Raw genomic sequence first — 21071 nt, 5'->3', positions numbered from 1 at the left:
CCTTGTTCCGTCTGAAACATGCCGAAAAGTGCTTACTCTTGTCCCCAGATAAAGAGTGATGCCATCTTTATAGCAGTACATAGTGTATGTTTTGCAGGCAGCATACAGTATATTATATTTCTCCCAGCTCCCCATAAAAAGTGAAGGTCTTTTTAAAGCCTCTACAGATTTTAGTTTTCATAATGCCTTCAAGTGCTCCTGAAAACATTCTGTCAAAATTGTTTTCATTTTGGGTTGACATGCGTACGCCGGGCTTTGCACCCATCTTTGGTTGTTGTTACATAAAGTCTGCACTCTGTGTAACATTAGGCTGGGCATGCAGTACTGCACATCGCCAGGCTCTGAATAATTCAGAAATGCAGCAATACAGAAATACTTTTCTGATGGAGGCTTTAAGTACACAATGAAGGACATGAATGGGTAGCACTCTAACAGAGTTAAAGGAGTTTTTGAATTTGGTGCAACTGTCAGAGTGTGTACGTATGCATTCTGGTGTGTGTGTGTCTGCCTGTAAATTCTCTAAAATGTGTTTGAATGTGTCACGAGGCTGTTGACTAAAGTGTTTTCAGTGCGTTAAAATCTACGTACATTTACAATAAACAAAAAGAGCTCTGTGTGTGTGTGTGTGTGTGTGTGTGTGTGTGTGTGTGTGTGTGTGTGTGTGTGTGTGTGTAAAAACATGTTTGTCGGATTGTCCTTTTATAATGATCATGCTCCTCAGTGTATCACATTGTTTCACTGGCACCTTTGCACGTTACATTGTTTTACATTACATACAATCTACAGATAAATCATGTGACCTTTAGAATATTTGTTTTCCATGCTCCTTATCACGCTCCCTCTCCTTTCTTTAAACCTTTTTTTTAAACAACTTGTCCTCTCATATCATCATTCTTTTTTACCCACTACATCACTGTTCCCTTCCACAACTCTGAATCTCTACCTTTCTCTTCCCTGTTTTCTCTCTCACTCCCCTCTCTCTTGCCATCACTTCATGTCTCTCTCCTCTCGCATCCTGTCCACCTGTGCCATGCTTCTGTGTTTTGGGGCTGCCGCTACAGAGAGTCGCGAAAACTCCTTCAGCCGTTCACGCAGTTCCAGTGTGTCCAGCATCGACCGAGACACCAAAGAGGCTATCACCACACTGCAGTTCGGAGAGTCCTATGGGCGCAAGAGTGATGCCCTGCCCACTCCATGTCTGTGGGTGGGCACCAGCTTAGGTGTGGTCCTGCTCATCCCAATGTCCATCCCCATCGACCACGAGGAGAGAATGGAGGAACCTGTGACCATTGGCCCCAGCGGTAAGGTCATTACCAACATTTCCAGTACACTCACTAAAGCAATAAGTGAACGATTTTAGAACAACTAAGGGGCGGCGGCATGCTTAACAACAACAACAACCACAACAAAGTAGAAGCAAAGTAAACAGTAATAGCAATGTGGCAGATCACATTCATTACCTGCAAACTTCTGTTCTGTTGTAACAGATATTTGTTTTATCCAGAAAGCAAGTCTGGACCAACTATTAATGAGACCACTGCATGCTCTGTTTTCCAGTGCTTGACTTCTCCATTGTTGCCTTCTCTATCTTCTTTTCCCAGTCTGTAGAATATGACACTCCCACTGATCCCCAGCCAGACAGAACCTGTTGTGTCTGCATGATATGCCGCAGAACGGCGTCAGTTTGAAACGCTGCCAGAAATGATGTAATATAAGGAGCATGAGGGCGCATTAGGGCAGGTGGAAGGGGTGTGGAGTGGTCCAACAAACCTTGGTCTTTATGCAGGAGTCCAGTGTTCACTTCCCATCTGAATACAATGTATTTTCTACACCTAACCCATGCCTCCTTTCCTTAATGCTGACCATCCGTGCCGTTGTTGCCTAATCCTAACCATCTGTGGCAGCATGTGCGTTAGTTGACATCCCAGAGTTGGTTGCCATGTGCTGTTGTTGCCTAAACATAACCACACGCAGTGTAATTCCACCATGTGCTTCACGATAGCAGCACCCTGTGATGTCAACACAGACGCAGGAGGATACATAGTCAATATGCAAGGATTTGGTATGAGAATGTGGAACAGAACGAGGTCTATGTTGGTGGAAAAAAAGATATAAGGTCACTAGCTAGTTGCTAACTGCGTCTGTTGGACGTTCTGTGCTGAGCAGGTAGCGTGCAGTGAGTGGGTTTATCTTAGCTTTGTCGCTGCAAACAGCTGCCCGCTGCATTTGACTGTGGTAGTTAGCCTTTTGTAATCCTTTCATTTTTTGTATTACTGTGATGTGAACCAGTCTGCCTCCACTAATAACACAGGGTACACTCACTTCAAAAAACACAGGACACTGAACTGTGTACTGAAACATTAGCTTTCATCTCAACTCCACTTGTGTGTTTGACACAAAACGCCCACTCAGATATATGAGAAATGTCGATGCAATGCAAAGCTTTTAAAATAATAACAGGTAATTCCCCAGGAATGAAGTGCACTGTGTGAGCATCATTTGAAAGCTCAACTCTCCTCTGGTCTTACTCACACATAAGGACTTGTAAAACCATATTTATTTCAATTAGAGAGAAATTTGTTGCCATGGAGAACTTTTATGGGCATTTGTCATGCATGATCTTGCATAGACTTCCTGCTGTACTTAAGAACTGGGGGAGATTTTGCAGCCCCATTGTGTTTGTACTCTGACTAAACAAAACTGAGCCACTCAAACATGTATTACCAGCCGGGACACCCTGCTGTGTGTGGAAAAGGTTTCTTACTCACAGTTAAGACTTCAATAGACCCAAAAATCCAGGCCCTTTGAAAAAGCACTTGTTCTCTTGAGACTGAGCATACAAGAAGTGAGCTTATTATCAGAAGGTCACAGTTTCGGTTCCTAGGAAAAATGGTGAACAAAAGGCAGGTATTGTTGAACTCTCCCTGTGTGTTTCTAAAGTGCTTCCATGGACTGTGGATTGTAAATGTTGTATTTGACAAAAATGTCAGCGAACTCCAGAGACTGTGTAAATAATGGATTACTTTGTAGCTGACAGTAGATAACAGGTTTGACCAAATGTACATGGAAACCTTTGTGATTGTTTTTCAACCTCAAGGATTCAAACTGACAATCTGGGTCTGATATTTGAGAATTAAACAAAATTTAAGAAAAGTAATGTAGTGCGATTGATGACGTTAAAAGACACTATTAATCTTCTGTCGCGCTCCGAAGGTCTGTTAGACCAAAAGCTTAAAGGTCACCTATGCCCATTTTCAAAATTCATACTTGATATTCTTAAGGTCTAAGACAGTCCTAAAATATGAGTTAACATAAATAATTCACTCTCAAATCCAAAAACTAAAGAGTTAAAGTAAAAATATAGCTTTAGAAATTAAAGTTTTAGACGTCATTCCTTCCCTCTCCACTCTCTACCCAAATTCTCCCAGGTGCGGTCCTGATGCTGAAGGGCTCAGTATTGCGCTTTGGCTTCTTGGACTGCATGGGAGCACTTATTCAGAGCCCCTACGAGGTCTGGCGGGACCTCAATGCCTCCGAGGACCCTGACCGAGTGCGGAAGCGCAAGCTGGTCCACTTTTCACCATCATCCTCCCAGGACACCTTGGGAGAGGGGCATCTGGCTGTGGTGTGCTCCGAGAGGCAGGCCAAAGTATTCCTGATGCCCTCGCAGTCATGCCTCTTTGTCCACAACATCACCGAGTCATCATTTGTACTGCGAGCCGACGTGGTATCTGTGTGCAACAGTGTGTGCCTGGCCTGCTTCTGTGCTAACGGACACGTCATGACACTCAGGTATAACTCATCTACTTACCTGGAACTAACCTATATTTACCTGAAATTACCATGAAAATTACCATTTTGTGGCCACAGGCAAGAATGTCTGCACATTGTCAGAGTAAAAATAACTGCTTTCTGCTTGGTTGGATGTAAATTGGTGGTACCTTTGTTCGATTTTATTGACATCTCTTAGTGCAAGGAATACATTTTGACTGTGTGTGATTTGTACATTTGAAAGATGTTGTCAGTATTGCTGTGATAGGTACATTATGTGATTACAAGATGGACAAAAAAATGTGATAAATAATACAGAGATAAGATTAGTTTTCTATAACTGTATTTCCCAAATTGGGTGTATATGGTTTACTTTGCAGAGTACAGTTATTATGATGGAGGTGTTCCTGGTGTCTAACTTTTCCTTGCTCTGCCCACAGTTTGCCCAGTCTAAGACCACTGATGGATGTCAATTACCTGCCTCTGACAGACATGCGCATTGCAAGAACCTTTTGCTTCACCAATGGGGGGCAGGCTCTATACCTAAGCTCCCCGACAGAGATTCAGAGAATTACATACAGCCAGGAGATGTGTGACAACCTGCAGGTCAGCACTGCAGTTTGTGGGTGTTCTGTCTATCTTATGTGTATCTTACCTACAGTATATATATATATATATCAGTGTTGATCGGTCCTCTGTGTGACGTGCATGATGTACATACTGTATCATGATTTTTAATTTGCTTGACTGGTGATTACACATTCTTACATTTTGGACGAGAAACGCATTGATGGAGTTACTTAATAGGTGTAATTCTCGCCGTTGTTCAAGCCCAGAGCCGACAGGGGCCATTGGAGTGAAATGTTACACCTGCCATGTATGGCTTGAACTCCACTAAGTTGATTGATACCGATAACAAACATGATGCTGCCATAGTGCCACCTACAGGCAACAACGCTCACTCAAATTATGCTCTTGTTCTCCTCAGTCATTTAAGAAAATTTGTCACAAAGGTGATAAATGAAGAGAGAAATAAGAAAATTTTGATCACACTACCAAAGACGATCAACAAATGTCAATGTCAAAACATCAATACAACTCTGGTACAAAATTTGACAAAACTGTCCTCTTTTTTTATTTTCATTTTTTTCAGGAGATGCTGGGGGAGCTTTTTACACCAATAGAAACACCAGAAGCCCAGAACAGAGGCTTCCTAAAGGGCTTCTTTGGAGGAAATTCTCATAACTTCGACAGAGAGGAGCTCTGTGCGTTTTTTCTCTTTTCTCTTTTTTCTCTGTATGAAGAGTGTCATCTAATGCATACTAATCTACCTAGAAAATGTCACATGTAATTGATAAATCAATATCTACAAGGAACTGCACCACTTAAAATCCATCCTAACCCAGTAATGAGCATTATTCCTGTGCCCCGTGTCACTTTACTTTTACCTGATGTTGTTGACAGTTGGTGAGGCAGCAGCTGGGAAGGCTTCTCGGAGTCTGGCCCAGCACATCCCTGGGCAGGCGGGGATGGAGGGCATGAAGGTGGCAGCTGGTGGAGCTGTGGGTGAGCTGGCACGGGCCCGCATTGCGCTGGATGAGAGAGGCCAAAGGCTGGGGGAGCTGGAAGAGCGAACCGCCCTAATGATGACCAGTGCAGAAACCTTCTCCAAACATGCTCATGAGGTAAAAACGAGATTCAAAATGTTACACACAACCGCATTCATAATAAATGAACCCACACAGATAATTGATTTAAATTTTTTTGTGATCTAAATCAAAAAACTGTAAACTGAAATAAAATTAAAATGGAAATATCGTAAACTGAAACAAAAAAAATGCATGGATGACTTCTTTGTTCATATTAGCTTTGAAAATATTACATAAAGAATAGAAAAAGATATTTTGAGGAAATAATTTACATGACATAATAGCTGATGGAATAGATAAATAATTATGTAAAAAGAAAATAAAAAGCTTCATTATTCACATTCCATTTCTTTTACCCAATCTTCACAACAACTTACTAGGGTTCCCAAAGATTCTTAGAAGTCTTGAAAGGCACTAAATTTATAAAGGTTGTTTTGATTTTTTTCTGAAATTGCATTGTAAAACCTCAAAATAATTGGTAACATCTTTTTAAAATGTATTTTTCTTTTCATAATTTACCAAATGCTTGATGAATTAAATCTAAGACAGTTTTTACAATAACAACAACAAAAAAACCCACTGTATTTTGTTTACAGCTGGGATGTTAAGAGCAGAGGATCTACCCTCTGTTGCTAGCTTTTACTGTACTTTGGATGACATGAGTAAAATGCAGATTCAAAGAAAGTTGACTATTTAACCAAGATTTCACAGCATGGCTGGAACCGTTACAAGGCAACGCAAACAAGGCTCTAAATGTTTTTTAAATATAGCATGATGGGAATCGAACCAGTGGAATCCCTCATGCGCAGTAAGATACACAAGATTGCTAAGAAAACTCGCCAACAAATGCCAGTTATTTCCCAGCTCCATTCTACCCTTGTCATGAAGTCATGTTTTATGATACATTCAACATTAGGGCAACATTGTCCCTAACCCAAAGTAACTCCCAAAGATCTTGGTTCATGTTGTTTTTTTCTTCCACTTTGGTTGTTGTAAAATTGGTCTTCATCTTGAGTGGCATCAAAAAAGTCTCCTGTTTCATCCTAATGGTGGGGCCAATTCTTCACCATGATGTCATTTATTTAAAATTCTACATGTACATATCTAATGTTTAGAAAATGCTATGTACAACAGCCGCAAAGCAATCTTCTAAAGATGTGGTGTCATGTCAAAGGAAATGAAGCAGTGAAAACTTGTTATTCCTTGCCGTCAACAGTGTAAGACCTTTTCTTTTTTTACAGCTGATGCTAAAGTGCAAAGACAAGAAGTGGTACCAGTTCTAATCGCAGGAAAGAGGGCTGAGGCTGCCCTTGGACTGCTGGGAGCTTTATGCCGGAACAGGGACTTTCACTCTACAAATGAGAGCAATTAAAAGAGAGACTCAAGAGTGACTTTGTCTTTACGGCTTCTGGACTGGCTACTGCACTGTCACATTGTTGAAGGACGAGGACGTGTTAGCTCCTTGTCTAGACGTGAAGTGATGACGACAGAAAGAGAATGGCGAACGGCAACATTTAAAGGACTGAAGATGGAACTGGAATTATCTGATAAGTCAGTCTGTGTGTGTGTGTGTGTGTGTGTGTCTGTGTGTGTGTGTGTGTGTGTGTGTGTGTGTGTGTGTGTGTGTGTGTGTGTGTGTGTGTGTGTGTGTGATTGCGTGTGTAGGGGGTGGGTGTGCCTGGGTTTTCTGGACCTCACTGTGTAGATACTCAAAAGTTAAGAAACCAACAAGACATGCATGAAATAAAAAAATGGATGACTATTAAAAAAATATCCAACTGCCATATTAAAAAGCAGCATGCAACTTTAACAGGAGATACAAAAATAAAAATAAAAAAAGTTTTATTTAATGATGTAAGCCAACAACAGAAACTATGAAAAAACTTTATATTTTTTGAAATATTGACAAAAAACTCTGTATAAAAAGGGAAATGTATACTTGCATTGCTATTAAGCCAAAACTTGTGTTCCTTTCCCTTTTTTTTTTTTAATTTTCATTTTTGGTTCATTTGAATTTTTTTCGTAGTCTCAGCAAATATTAAATGCCACAATATAGATGCACATAGTTAGCTTCCTCTAAACACACTTAGAATAATGCTGAAACTATGTTCAAGTACTCTGGGCTGCACAGTGCAAACACAAATCAGTAGTATTTACACTTCTGCACAGTCTAATCACACTAATTTCACTTTTCGGCTGCTGCTACTTACAAAAGCATTAAATAACAATGATGAGGAATATCTCGCTCCCCAACTACAGTCGTATGAAAACAGAGAACGGATCGGTGTGAGAGGTATTCAAAGGCTGAAAGAGTTACAAGTGTATTCTGGACACAGTGTGTTTATAGCTAGAGTATGAACCTATAAACTATTCACGTGCCATAAAAAAAAAAAAACAAGATGAGTGAATCCACTCACTGTAACTAACAAAGAGCTAATATGTGGTAGTCATCATGTGTTTGATCAGAGCAGATGAGACAGAACTCTGCCATTGAGGGCATTTATCAAAGTCTTTATGGGGAAAAAAAAGTATGAGGGCATTTTAATTTAAATTTTTTTGGTTATTGCTGGTTCACCATTCAGTCTTTAGCTGCCTTTGTCAGATGTGCAATTTAAGTGAGCCATTAGGTCGTGTGTGAGAGAGAGAAAGAGTGCCACAAATGTTAAATTGCACTCTGTCTCTCTGCCAAAGCAATCAGACATGAATGACACCCTCTCATCTTTCTCCATGTCTAGAAGTTTTGTGTTTTGAACCTGAGCGGTCCTCTTTTCATGATCACAAACTTTAATGATTGTCGATGTCCTCGTGACGGGAAAAGGAATCACATCTGTGTCATCGCAACTCCCCTGTGAGTTCTTTCTCGGCAAAAGGTTCAGGAGAAGTAACAGTATTTTTTTTCAGTGATGTTCAGATGTGAGTCAGTGCAGAAACTATGTACATGTGTAAAACATTTGCAAACAATTTTAACCGGAAGCAAATCTGTTATTTTTCTTTCCGTTAAATATTGTTCTTGATGACTATGATATCCTCTTGTCGCAGTCCTATATTTGATGATGATGGCCTCTCAACTGAAGGCTCTTCGTGTGTTTAAAAACAACAAAATGTTTCATGATACATGGTTGTGTATCATATTGTGATTGTGTTGTACATGTCAATGGGTAGCCACATGACACGCGCAGACAGCATTAAGTGAGGAGGATATTTTGTACTTGTGTATTTGTCTGTATTTTGAATTGATCTGAAAAACCAAACAGAGGATTATTGATATCCATTTCTGACACATCAGGCCTTTATGCACACAAGCATTAACACATAAGAAGCATTGCGCCTTGATCATGTCCACGTCACTCCCACATAGAATATGCACCGTGACATGCACTCTCAAAAGCTAAAAAATAACAGACACAAGTAAATCTATCTGTATTGCATTTCTGCCTGCTTCCTGTCAGGCTGCTGAGGCATTTCTACATGGCCTTCGCACCCATTTAACGTCACCTGAAATCGTAAAAGCAGTGCCACAAGGATTTCAGGAATTACACATGATTTGATTCAATGAGGTGTCTTAAACATGTCAAAAAAACCAACTTCTCTCCTATCTCTGTACCGTCAATGAGATTTGTGTTCAGTGCAGTTCTTTCAATGACTGAGAAAACACACAAAAAAACAAAAAACAAAATCTAAAGAAAATTAAAAAAAAAAAAATCTGACTTCTACTGACAGGGTGTTTTGTTAGTATGTTTTTTTGGTTTTTATGTTTTTGGTTTTTATATCAACTGTACAGTTCAATCTTGGGAGAAAGGCGAAACAAAAAAAATGCTAAAAGCTAAAGACTTTCTTTGAATATTTTTCTCTGTATATGTTGTACCTGTTACTGCTGGTACTGTATCTGGTATTCTGGCTCTGTCTAAATCACTGGAACTCTGTAGTTCTTCACACTGTAGTATCCTGAAAAAGCATTTCTCTGGTTTTCTCAATGATGGCAGCAAAGTTTGTCTTATTTAAATGGATTCTACCACTTTTTGTTCTTATTGATATTATACTAGTGTAATAGAAATTACTTGACAAAAAAGAACTGAAAATATGTTGATGCAAAAGCAAAATGAAATAAACATTGATTGATGTACACAGTTGAGAACTCTATTTTACTGCCCCCCTTCCTTTATCGCATGCTGTCGCTTTGCTTCTAAGACGTACAGCTTGGTAGGACTGAACGATTTTAAAAAAAAAATCTAATTGTAATTTATATCTAAAAATATTGCAAATGTGATATGATTTGCAACATTAAAGCGAATCATAAATTTAACTTTTTTTTTTCATTGAAAGACATATTAAAATGATTGTGGTGTGATTTTTGTGAGGATGTACCAAATGATGATGTTTTCCTAAATGTGTAGAATATGATTTAGAGGCTGGTTGGGACATATCTGCAGCACAACAGTATTTAGTGCAATTTTAAATTGCAGTAAGCCATATTGCAATTTTAAAGCTACAAAAAAATGTTGAGGCTCCCTTAATGACTGGGGGAAATATATTAACCAGATTTGACAGTTTCTGACTGTGATAAATAGTGTGATTTTGGAGATTTTTAAAGAAAACATGTCTGTAATACCCACTTGAGGGTTTTCAGGTGTTGAGGGTATTTCAAATAAATGCTGTGACCATTTAAAGTTGAATTTCCCTATCACTAAGCAAAATCAAAAACACAACTTCCTCCCCAATGCTTAAAAACATTATCTGGAGTGCCTACTTCTTCTACCACTGAAGACACCATTGTTGGGCAGTGAAAACAGGGAGGTTTGGATTCTGAGCAATATTATTATGAGCACTCCATGCTTCCATTCATTTATAACAATAATTTAGCCACTGGGTAAAACTATAAAAATGAACCACATTCATAATCTCATCCCATAATCTTTTCTTTTTTTTTAACTTGCGAAATTTGGCTAAAATAATAGGTAAATTAATGATATACCTATGAGCTAAGCATCATACCCATAGATGATCATGCCCAGCCGTGCCCAGCATACCAGCATGTCGCTAAATCTTGAACTTCCGGATTTCTGTCCAGTCAGATTCAGATTAGGAAGCGATTGCTCATTCAACCAATCAAACCCAGACTCGGCGGAGTGGCGACCAATCACATTGCTACATCGGGCGTTGTTATCCCGCCCTCTGCTCATTCAGATAGTCAACCTACTGTACATGGATTTTGGAGACAGGTTAGCTAACGGTGAGCCTCGTACATCTGTGAGTATATTATAATTATGACATTATGCGCGTGTGTTAGCCAAACGTAAGCCATTAGCAATGCTAACGCTGAATTGTGTCATTCCGAATGGAAACGGAACGAACTTAAACTTTAGCTAGCTGACTTTAACAATACTTTGTCTCAAACGACGTCTCGGCATTTTTAAACCGACAATGGCAAGTTTGGGGTGATGAGTCTCTATGAGGAGAAAAGTAACGGCTGACATTAGAGGACAGTGGACTCTTGGACAGGTATGTCACTTCGGCTACTTTCGTGGTTGCTGCTGCTCGTGTGTCTGGATGTGTTCAGACATGAAGTCCCGGGGGCTCAGGCACACTCGGTACCCAGTGCTGCCAAAACTTTAGTTTGGGGACCAGGACTGGAGGCAAACGTCGTCCTTCCAGCTCGATTCTTCTACATACAGGCGGTGGACAGCTCTGGGAAAAAGTGAGTAACACTTGAGTTTGGCCTGGTAATGTTGCAGCCGGGACGTTTTTCCAGTCGCAGCAACTTGGGAAATTTTATTGGCAAGCAATGCTGCTTTCAAGAGCTCCACGTAGATTTGGGTTTTGTCAGAAACGAATTTCTTTGTTGTTTTTACGTTGATTAAAAAAAATGTAAAAGCGGAGCTTGAATTCTTAGGAAAAAAAAAACATGAGAAGAGGGCAAAAACAAAAATACACCCCCAAATTATCAAGAAATTTGTAAAACAAAACAAAAAAAAAAGTACAAGGAAATGACCTGAAAATTAGTTGAAATGGCCTAGGTGCTTAAAACTACAACGATTCTGTAATATAATTTAAAATATGCAATTATAATTCTAAGCATTAAATATAGTTGATTCCTTGATTTTGTCCTTTTCCCTAGACATTTTTATCTAGCTTTTTTAAAATAATTGTTTAAATCTACTTATTTCTTGCAGTTTGTTGAGCATTTCTTGCCATGTTGCTCAGTGCCTGTTTGTTTGTTTGTTTGTTTGTTTGTTTTACATGTTTTGAAAGAAATTCAGCCAGTTTGCTCAGGGCTCAAAGGTTTAAATGTTTATGAAAGGGGTCTGAAAGCAGCACAGGAAAAGAGATGTCATGTTTCAAAAGATTAATAAAAACTACAGTATTTAAAAAAAAGGCATCTCTGTCATTGATGAACTACTCTTCATTTGGCAAAGATGCAGCCCTCAGTAATATTTGTCTAGACTTCAGTGTTTAGATGTTATTTTTCCACCAAGAAATTAATATAGTCAAATGTAACAACACTCAATTTTTCAATTGTAACTTATGTGGAAAAAACCCTCATATTTAGAGAAAATATGGTTCTTTTTAGATGTCTTTGAAGCAAATTTGTGAAACTACAACTCTTTACAATTTTATTGAAGGTTTTCATTATTTATGAGAGGGGAGGGGGTAGTGTAAAATGAGGAAGGCGCTCCAAATCATTTTTTTAAGCACTGGGGAAGAATTTATGTTTTTTTGAATTGGCTTAGGGAAGAGACTTTAAATGGTAGTATTTTGTATTTATTTTAAATACCCACAGAACCCCAAAACCTGCAGTTCGGTTTGGAAGTCTTGTTTTCCTTAAAATCTCCAAAATCACACCATTTATCATAGCCTGGATCTGCAGAGTATGGTTATTTATGATGAAGGGAGAGTCATGTATTTTCCCCCAGTCATTCAGGGAGGTTCAAGGAAAACTCTGTGAAGCTCTGGGGAGTGTCATGATATTAAAATTAAAAAAACGAAGGCGCACCCCAGCTAACCCCTATTCTGATAAATAAACTACAGTTGCCTGGCAGTGGAGAACTCCATGACTACAAAGAAAACCACAACGACAACATAGTAAGTCTTTTAAGCAACGTTGAAATTTAAAACTAGAGAGAGAGCAGACATGAAAGTTTGCACCCCAGGGAGAAAGAGCCAGGCAACCTCACCTAACCTCTTTCATAGAAAAGCTCCCATGGGCCTAATGGAGGTATCTGCTCTCAGTGGGAGTCACTTTCACACATGTTTTGGGTGTCAAAACAGATCATTTTCTCACTTCCATTCATGCCTACAACAAAAAGTTAAGTTATTGTTGTCTAATGGTTCACAAGAGGGACAGTAGCATTGTGCCAATATCAAGAAGATGAAGTTATACAAGACACAACAGACTCCCTTTTGTGCAAAATGATGTTTAATTACAAATTTGTCAGAAAATAGTAATAGGTAGTTTTAATTTTATAATTATCCTTAGAGAGTAATGTTGAATAGCTAAATCTGTTTTGGTACAAATGTCTGTTCAAGACTCACAAAACCTTTTGCACATGGCTTGTGCTGTACACTAAAGAAAGCATTTTTGACCTGTGTGCCCTCACAGTTTAACAACATCACCTGGTGAGAAGACATTTGATGTGAAGATTGTGTCTCCAGTGGAGCACTTCACCAGGATTTGGATCCAAGTCCTGGATCGTCAGGATGGCTCCTTCCTGGTTCGCTACAGAATGTATGCCACCTACACGGACCTTCACATCCACATCCTGATCAAGAACAAGCATGTCGCAAAGTCACCATTCATTCTCAAAGGTAGAACGCAAAAAATAAATTTTAGGACAAGATGCATGTTTTTGTTGCACGTTTACTGCAGATAAAAGAGAAAGATTTAAATGATGTTTCTGTATTATTCTTCTACAGGTCCAGTCTACCATGAGGGTTGTGACTGTCCTCAGCCCAGTGGATCTGTGTGGGAGGCCCACATGCACTGTCCTCCATCCTTCCCTCAGATAGACAGAGACCTGGCCCTCTACGCCAGTGTTGACCCAGATCGTAACGCGCAGGAGATCCCACAGCGCTTTGGACAGAGACAAAGCCTCTGCCACTACACTATTAAAGATAATAAGGTACCTTACACCTCTGAAACAAACACTGAGGAAATAGCAAGATATACAGTAAATATCAGTCTATGGAGTCAAATCAAAACCAAACGGTTTGTTGATTTGAAAAAGAAAAAAATGATTGAAAAAATAAAATTTGAAACTTTGAAAGCTTAAGTTTTGATCTTGAATTTTTATTTTTTTTTTTTAATGTAGGACAAGGTTCATTTAGATTTAAATATAATTTATTAAATATAATTTAATTCTGATAATCTTTTGAATAAATTATTTATTTTTACTTTTAACTTTTATATAATTCCATATTTTAGGTCTTTTTCAGTTGCAGGTTTTATGTTTTCACATTTAGATCTTAATTATTTTCCGCATCTAAATCTCTCTTTTTTTTTGTTTTAGATTTTTTTGTCACTTTCAAATCTTCTTTTCACTTTCAGATCTATTTTTTTCAGGTTTTTTTTTTTTTTTTTTTTTCAAATTAAGAATCCTTTTGGCCTTGATCTGGCTCCTTTACATGCAGCTCACTACCCTCAAAAATGCTGAACAACGTCATAACCAAAGGGCAGTGCAGTAATAACGTGTAGTGTTTCTTTAGGCTGAATAGTAATTACAGCCATGTGATAATGTAAAGTGGGCCAGGAGAGCCTGGAGCAATGTGACACACCTGTAAGAACAGTCTGTCAACCAGGTATTTACTACTACAATCTTCTCAAAATACCACTGTGGACATCAACCCATGTTCCTGTAATAGTGATACGTCTAAAGCCCTATTGCCACAGTGCTAGTATTACCTGGAAACATCCAGTAATTTATCAGCTGCCATTACAATCCCATTGTAATTTATACATTTGTTTTTAGGGAGCATTAGGTTGAGCATCCACTTACAAAATTAGTTCTGTGCAAAACCCCCCAAAAAATCCAGATTTACAAGTTTAGTAGTTTTAACAAAACGATTCATCAATATCTACATCTTTTTTCCTTTGTAACTGAGATAATTTCAATAATAAACATGAAAATTTGCTCTTGACCCTAGTCTTGACAGTACAATCATATTTCACTTCAAAGTATTAGCTTTACATAACTTTTGACCGTATTATATGGTCTTCATCAGCACATTTGGCACTTTTAATTCATATTTTTGTAATATTTTTTATAAACATGTATTCTTTCACATACTTTTGAACAAAATAGTCCTGTATGTTATACCTTTATATGTGCAGCTTTGTTGTCGCTGTTCAGAGCTGTTATGTCTATTTACATATAAGTACACTAAAGGACTTCATCGAAATAATTTTATGTGTTCACATTAACACATACCTTGCCAATAAAAGTGATTCTGAAAAGTAATTCCTTAACACTCCTGTGGTGCTTTTAGGTTGATACAGATTTTATGCTTTCTTTAGGTCTATGTCAAAACTTTTGGAGAGCATGTTGGTTTCAGAATCTTTATGGATGCCATCCTCCTGTCACTCACCAGAAAGGTAAGCCCCTGAACTATCTGTGTAACATTAAAACATTAGAGAAATTTTGATCTTTGCCGTTAATACGATTATTATTTGTCACTTGCTTTTAAAAAGTGAGAAAAAGGGTGGAATTCTATCTGCCACGTGATGCTATGATGCCCAAAGACTTTTTCACATAGACTTGTATGGAAAAAGAGACATTGTTTGTTTCGATAACATTTGAAAAGTCTAGAAGAGCTGCGTAATTAAATCCTTTTAATCCTAATTTATCAGCAGCTGAATGTGTTTGGTACCACTGAGCACCTTTATAGGAATCAATAGGGCCCCTGCTCAAACACTGTATCCAGTTCTCTTTAGACATCCATGGATTGTGATGCTGTAGAAAGATTCAAAGTCTTCAAGTATGCACATTTTTGTAAATGAAAGTAAAGCATACTCCATTTCCCTCCCTCCGATGTTGTGTCGTTCGTCCAGGTGAAGCTCCCCGATATGGAGTTCTTCGTTAACCTTGGTGACTGGCCATTGGAGAAGAGGAAACCCACTGAGAAGATTCATCCTATCTTTTCCTGGTGTGGATCTAACAATACCAGAGACATTGTCATGCCCACCTATGACCTGACTGAGTCTGTCCTCGAGACCATGGGAAGGTAAGGCTGTGCATCCATAACACAAGCATGTGAAGTCATTTCTGATTAAGGTGGGGATGTCCCAATCCAATCTCAAAGATTAGTACTGAGGCCAATCAAGGATTTTTTTGAGCTATTTAGAGCCTGATCCTTTGTTTTCGTCAGCTGTCACACTGTTTTTTTTTTTACTTGCGGAGCTTTCATGCACAGCAACTCAGAGTGTAGCTGTTGTCAACTCTCCATCTTTCCTTCACTCCGCATCCCTCCTACCAAGACACCACACGCCATAAATTACAGAAAAACGCAGTAGAAGTTTACCTGTGTTATTTACCGAAGTTATGAGCCCCCATTTTATTTCAGCTCGGTTTGAGAGTCTCTTGTGTTTTGCTGTCATCACTGGGGTTTCACTGCGGGCAGAGGAGAGACAGCAGTGAAGAACAGGTGATAACCACACTCACTTTGCCACTGCAAGTAAAAGAAAAAAAACCTTCGAGCAACTTTGTAGAAAGTATATAGGATGTCACTGCCGCATAAATATTCTATTAAAGCACCACTCACACCTGGACCCTCTTTAAGGAATATTCACTTGAAAATCTTTTGAGTATAAACTACCAACTGCCTGTATGCCTGGTGGCTTGGAAAACTTTGTAGATTGCTTTTTAGTGGAGGACGAGAGTCGTAGTGAGTTGGACACATTGCAATCCTGAAGTCATTAAGATGATTTGCAATATGCTTTTCTTCCCCAGGCAGATGACGATAGGGACAAGCAGGCTTATGTATCCAGACCGCGCAACAACATTGTCACAGCGCAGACTGAATAATGTGGAACAGAAATAACCAGAAAAACCTGTGTCAGGGCACTCATTATTTCCTCAGCGTTGCTTCATGCATTTTTATGCAGTGCGAGATAGCCAACTGGTGTGTGACAGCATAAAAAATTCCAAATATTTTATTTTACATCTAAATTAAGCCAGCTGAACAGCTCTCCATATCACGCATGCATTGACTTTTTGCCCTGCAGAAATTCTCACCCTGTAATGACGGATACTCGCTCAGTCATCAGGTGTAACCAGTGTCGTCTGTAGCTGCTGATCTCTGCACGACAAAACTGTATTTTATATTCGCAGCACTGAACCGGTGAAGGGAGTTTTTCATAAAGCAAAGTGTGTGCAACAGGGTACGAATAATTTCTAGGCACTGAGGTAAAGCTGACATTATGAAGTCAATCCATTACATGGGTAAGATAATAGGAAGAGATTATTTGTATATGCACAACTGTGAAGTTCTTATTACTGTCTTAATCTTCCTTTCATGATTCAGCATGTCATTATCTAATTTGGACAACATACTGTGCATCCAATGAACAGAGTCAGTCTGGACATGATGTCAGTGCAGGCCAACACAGGGCCACCATGGCCAGAGAAGAATGCCACAGCTTTCTGGAGAGGCCGGGACAGCCGTCAGGAACGCCTGGAGCTGGTCAAGCTTTCAAGGGCTCACCCCACCATGATAGATGCTGCCTTTACCAACTTCTTCTTCTTCAAACACGATGAGAGCCTCTATGGGCCGCTGGTCAAACACGTGTCTTTCTTTGACTTTTTCAAGGTGAGTGTTCAGAAAAATGCTTTGGAGTCTTCATTAAATGATATTTCTTATAACTTTGAAACAAATTATGCCATGTAATAGTAAGGAGCTGCTATTGCTGCCTGACTGCCTGAATTAACACTTAACTCTGCAGGGCTTTGCAGATTTTAATTGTTTTTTAACCATAGGAAGGCATTTTCAGCAAACAAGCTCAGACAAGCTGAGTGTACCCAATTTGCTTGGCACAGAAAATCAGAGCCTAAGAAAACTAACGTCTGGTTAGGAAAGTAAAGACCCAGATATTTTTCTCAGGAGATGATGGACTAAACCCGTGCTCAAGGGCCTCGGGATACTGGACCTATTTACATGATCTAGTTTGCCAGAAAGACATGTCCTGTGGGATGTAGCTGCTGTGTAAAATGACATTTTTTGCTAACACATGAGCTGTAACTTAATGTGTGTGATGGTGTGCCAGGACATAACTCTGTATGCATTAAATATGATATCAGCCTTAAAGCACGGGAAGGCGGTTGAATTTTGGTGTCATCGGGCAAAAATTCTGTAATAACCTCTGAGCATAATGTAATTCAAGTTTTCTGAGAGAACAGTAAACCTCGGCGCCTTGGCTTGGCTCTGTTTTCAGGTTTAAGATATTCTACCCCGTGATGGAAGACTTTGGCCAATCACAGGTCATTTTCAGAGATATCTGTCAAACTCAGCAGAACTGATAAAATATGAATCAAGATTTTCTCTCCTCAAATGTTTTCAGAAATGTGCTTTTTAGCAGCAAAATGGGAACGTTTACTTTGGCAGGATTTAGTTTTGGTTCAGTTGTTTTCAACATGGTGGCTGGGTCACAAACGTTCTCATTTTACAGCTAAACAGTACACTAAATTATGTTCCTGAAAACATTTGAGGTGAAAAATAGACAATGCAATAACAGATTCTTGATTAATAGTTAATCAGCGCTGCCTAATTTGACAGTTTGACGATATTCACAAGCAGTGATTGACAGCTGCATTAGAGACTCCTCGCTCTGATTGTTTTGTTTTTTTGTTTGACTCTTATAATGCCATTAGGATCACTTAAGGGGGTATGATTGCTTTTTTCACAAATTATCTGCCTCATGTACTACTGTCAGTATATAGGAAGTTATAAAAAAAAAAGACTTTTTGTTATATTTGCTTCAAAAATTGCCTATTGTAGCTTCAACAGTTTAAATTGTTTTCTAACTTGCTTTTCAAAGCATTTTTTCTACATTGATGATAAAGAAAGTCAATAAATGATTATTTCTCTCTCATATCTACCACCAGTACAAGTACCAGATAAACATTGATGGCACTGTGGCTGCGTATCGACTGCCTTACCTGTTAGCAGGAGACAGTGTGGTCCTAAAGCAGGATTCTGGTTACTATGAGCATTTCTACAACGAGCTTCGGCCGTGGGAGCACTACATTCCAATCAGGGCGGACCTTGGAGACCTGCTGGAAAAGATCCAGTGGGCTCGTGACAATGATGAAGAGGTGATAATTACTGGCTTGCATGGTGCATTATATTTTTGTTATGAATTGGGGTAATTTCTTATGCTCATTTATAAGCCTCTTTTAAAGTTAACATAGATGACTTTTATCAAGATGGAGTGTATTATTGATGTCTGTGATGATGATATTAAGAAAGATTAAGACTGTTGCTGTCTTTCAGGCAAAGAAAATTGCACTGGCGGGTCAGCAGTTTGCCCGCAACCATCTTATGGGAAACAGTATATTTTGTTACTACTATAAACTTTTTCAGGTAATATTTCTGCAGTTGCAGAGTCTGTCACACACAGCATAAGTCAGGATGTACTTCCCGGTCTGTCATAGTCCTGTCTGTAAGTTTCATGTTCGTCTTACAGGAGTACGCCAAACTCCAGGTCACAGAGCCCAAGATTCGTACAGGCATGGCGCTTGTGGAGCAGCCCATTGATGACCTGTTTCCATGTTCCTGCCACAGGACGAGGGTAAGGGACACCGTTAAGTTTCCCTTGAATCAGTTGCTTTGAATTGTTTCATCTCATCTCAGCTTACAGGTTAACACCAGTAGAATCTACACAAGCTTGCGTTGTCTGCAAAGATACACTTTAGACAGAAACTTAGGAACGTCCTCAAATTCAAGAAACATGTCTGGGGCTGCTGGAACTGGCCTTTGACCACCTGTCATTTTTCAGAACAGGCCCCCAAAGAAAAGCAAGTTGAGCTTCTTTTATGTTGAAAAAGATTTGAAGCATAATTATCTGTCACTGGACACCTGAACTTCCACTCAGACTTGTAGCAGAACAAACCAGATCCACTTCTCACTGTGGTAAATAATACATTGGTGGGCTTAGGCTTCTCGTTGGTGATGATAATCAGAAAAAATACCAACATTAATGTTGAAACTTTGGTTCCACTCAGTCTCAAGACTATACCATTTTACAGAGTGTGGCTCCCTCTGGTGTATGTTTGCTGTTACTGCACCTTAATAAATATATTCAAGTTGAAGATAAAAATGATTCTACGTTATGTGAAGTCACCAAACCCTATGCAGTTAATTAAAATGGTTTAAATTGCCCTGTTTTTGTTGGCAATTTATGATGGCACACATTTTATCCCACATTCTCAAACAAATTCAGCTAATATTGTTTTGTTTGCTCTTTTTTGTGTTTTCCAGGTAAAGGATGAACTTTGATTGACCTGTCATCCAGTTACAGAGCAATCCTTCATATCTGATATTCTGCCAAAAACAAAATGTTTCAGAGTGTTCAATGATTGTATGACTATTACATGAATATCACATCTCATGTTTTAAAATAAATATTTTTCTTTTTGTATGTTGAAAGTGATTACTCTTTGTTTCTGCCGTTTTAAGTGATTGTTCACTATTTATTATTGGATAGGAGAGGGACGTTCAACTTTAAATTGTTGTATTTTGTATTTAATTTGAATAATCTCAGAACCTCAGAATACGCTGGCTGGTTTGAAAGACATATTTTCTTTTAAATTTGCAAAAATCACACAATGAATCACCCTGTCTTCATCATAAATAACCGAATTTCACAGTTTCTGGCTAAGATAAATTTTCCCCCAGTCACTCAGGGAGGTTCAAGGAAAAATATCTGTAGCTTCAATCAGGCTGTTGTGGAGTTTTCAGTCTGACATTTCCTGCATATTTAAGCACAGGATTTTTACCTCTGTATGTTCAACGTAAATTTTCACCAAAGACCTGATGTACTGAAGGGTTCTTGAGCAAGACAAACAAACAAACCCTGCCAGCTCTGTAGTTGCTGTTCTGTAGCTGAATGTTAAAAAAAAAAAAAAACACCTGCACCCTGCTGAGCCAGGGTGTGTACATGTAAATAAAATATCTGGGATTTCCTTTGTTCAATTTTTATAAATATTAGGCTGTAAAAGTCATCAAATATTCTTGAATTTGAACTTGTGATGTCTGAAGTACCACAAAAATGTTATCTAATTTCACTTACCCATCTTTGTATGTTTTGTTTTGTTTTCCAAATGAGTCAGGCTGTTCTGCATAAAGTCTGCAGTTCTGATGTTACATATCTTTAAACCCTACCACTAAACCTAGTCCTGTCTTTTTACTTTGCAGTTAGCTGGTGGCAGTGATGGATGAAGTGCCTGAGAGCCTTTACTTGAGTAAAAGTACATTTTATTTAGGATATGTTGTCAAGTAAAAGTGAAAGTTCATAGAAATGTGAAAACTCAGGTACAGATACTCCCCAAAAAATACTTAAGTAATGTAACAAAGTATTGTTACTTTCTTACAGTACACCACTACCTGCAATGCTTGAATAATAAAAAAAAAAACGATGTGTCCAAAAAACAATCTTAAATTTAG

The 21071-nt window shown here is 38.7% G+C and overlaps 2 protein-coding genes across 18 annotated transcripts in view; both read left to right on the top strand.

Annotated features, from left to right (window-relative positions):
- Positions 1-9547, top strand: part of stxbp5l (syntaxin binding protein 5L) — a 166693-nt gene extending 157146 nt beyond the window's left edge. For all 17 annotated transcript variants that reach the window (XM_088083059.1, XM_088083057.1, XM_088083054.1 and 14 more), the window contains 6 exons: positions 1062-1301; positions 3429-3792; positions 4212-4377; positions 4925-5036; positions 5236-5456; positions 6662-9547. In XM_088083059.1, coding sequence (XP_087939185.1) covers positions 1062-1301; positions 3429-3792; positions 4212-4377; positions 4925-5036; positions 5236-5456; positions 6662-6703 — 1145 coding nt within the window. In that variant the 3' untranslated portion in view covers positions 6704-9547. The remainder of the gene's footprint in view (positions 1-1061; positions 1302-3428; positions 3793-4211; positions 4378-4924; positions 5037-5235; positions 5457-6661) is intronic.
- Positions 9548-10600: 1053 nt separating this feature from the next.
- Positions 10601-20054, top strand: poglut2 (protein O-glucosyltransferase 2). Its single transcript, XM_042494731.2, has 10 exons — positions 10601-11115; positions 13018-13223; positions 13332-13537; positions 14929-15006; positions 15463-15635; positions 16982-17219; positions 18512-18721; positions 18900-18989; positions 19093-19197; positions 19887-20054. The coding sequence occupies exons 1-10, from the start codon at positions 10922-10924 to the stop codon at positions 19902-19904; spliced, it is 1518 nt and encodes a 505-aa protein (XP_042350665.2). The 5' UTR covers positions 10601-10921; the 3' UTR covers positions 19905-20054.
- Positions 20055-21071: the final 1017 nt, after the last annotated feature.

This window comes from Plectropomus leopardus, chromosome 10 (assembly GCF_026936395.1).
Source record: "Plectropomus leopardus strain MGB_pleo_1.0 chromosome 10, ASM2693639v1, whole genome shotgun sequence".
NCBI classification, from domain to species: Eukaryota; Metazoa; Chordata; class Actinopteri; order Perciformes; family Serranidae; genus Plectropomus; species Plectropomus leopardus.
This window is presented reverse-complemented; position numbering and strand designations above follow the sequence as displayed.

Excerpts from the sequence above, each read along its gene's own strand:
- poglut2 (XM_042494731.2), top strand. The coding sequence starts at position 10,922 with ATGTCACTTCGGCTACTTTCGTGGTTGCTGCTGCTCGTGTGTCTGGAT. Across the intron at positions 13,224-13,331 it reads GTCACCATTCATTCTCAAAG|GTCCAGTCTACCATGAGGGT; the intron begins GTAGAACGCAAA and ends ATTCTTCTACAG. Across the intron at positions 18,990-19,092 it reads ACTACTATAAACTTTTTCAG|GAGTACGCCAAACTCCAGGT; the intron begins GTAATATTTCTG and ends TTCGTCTTACAG.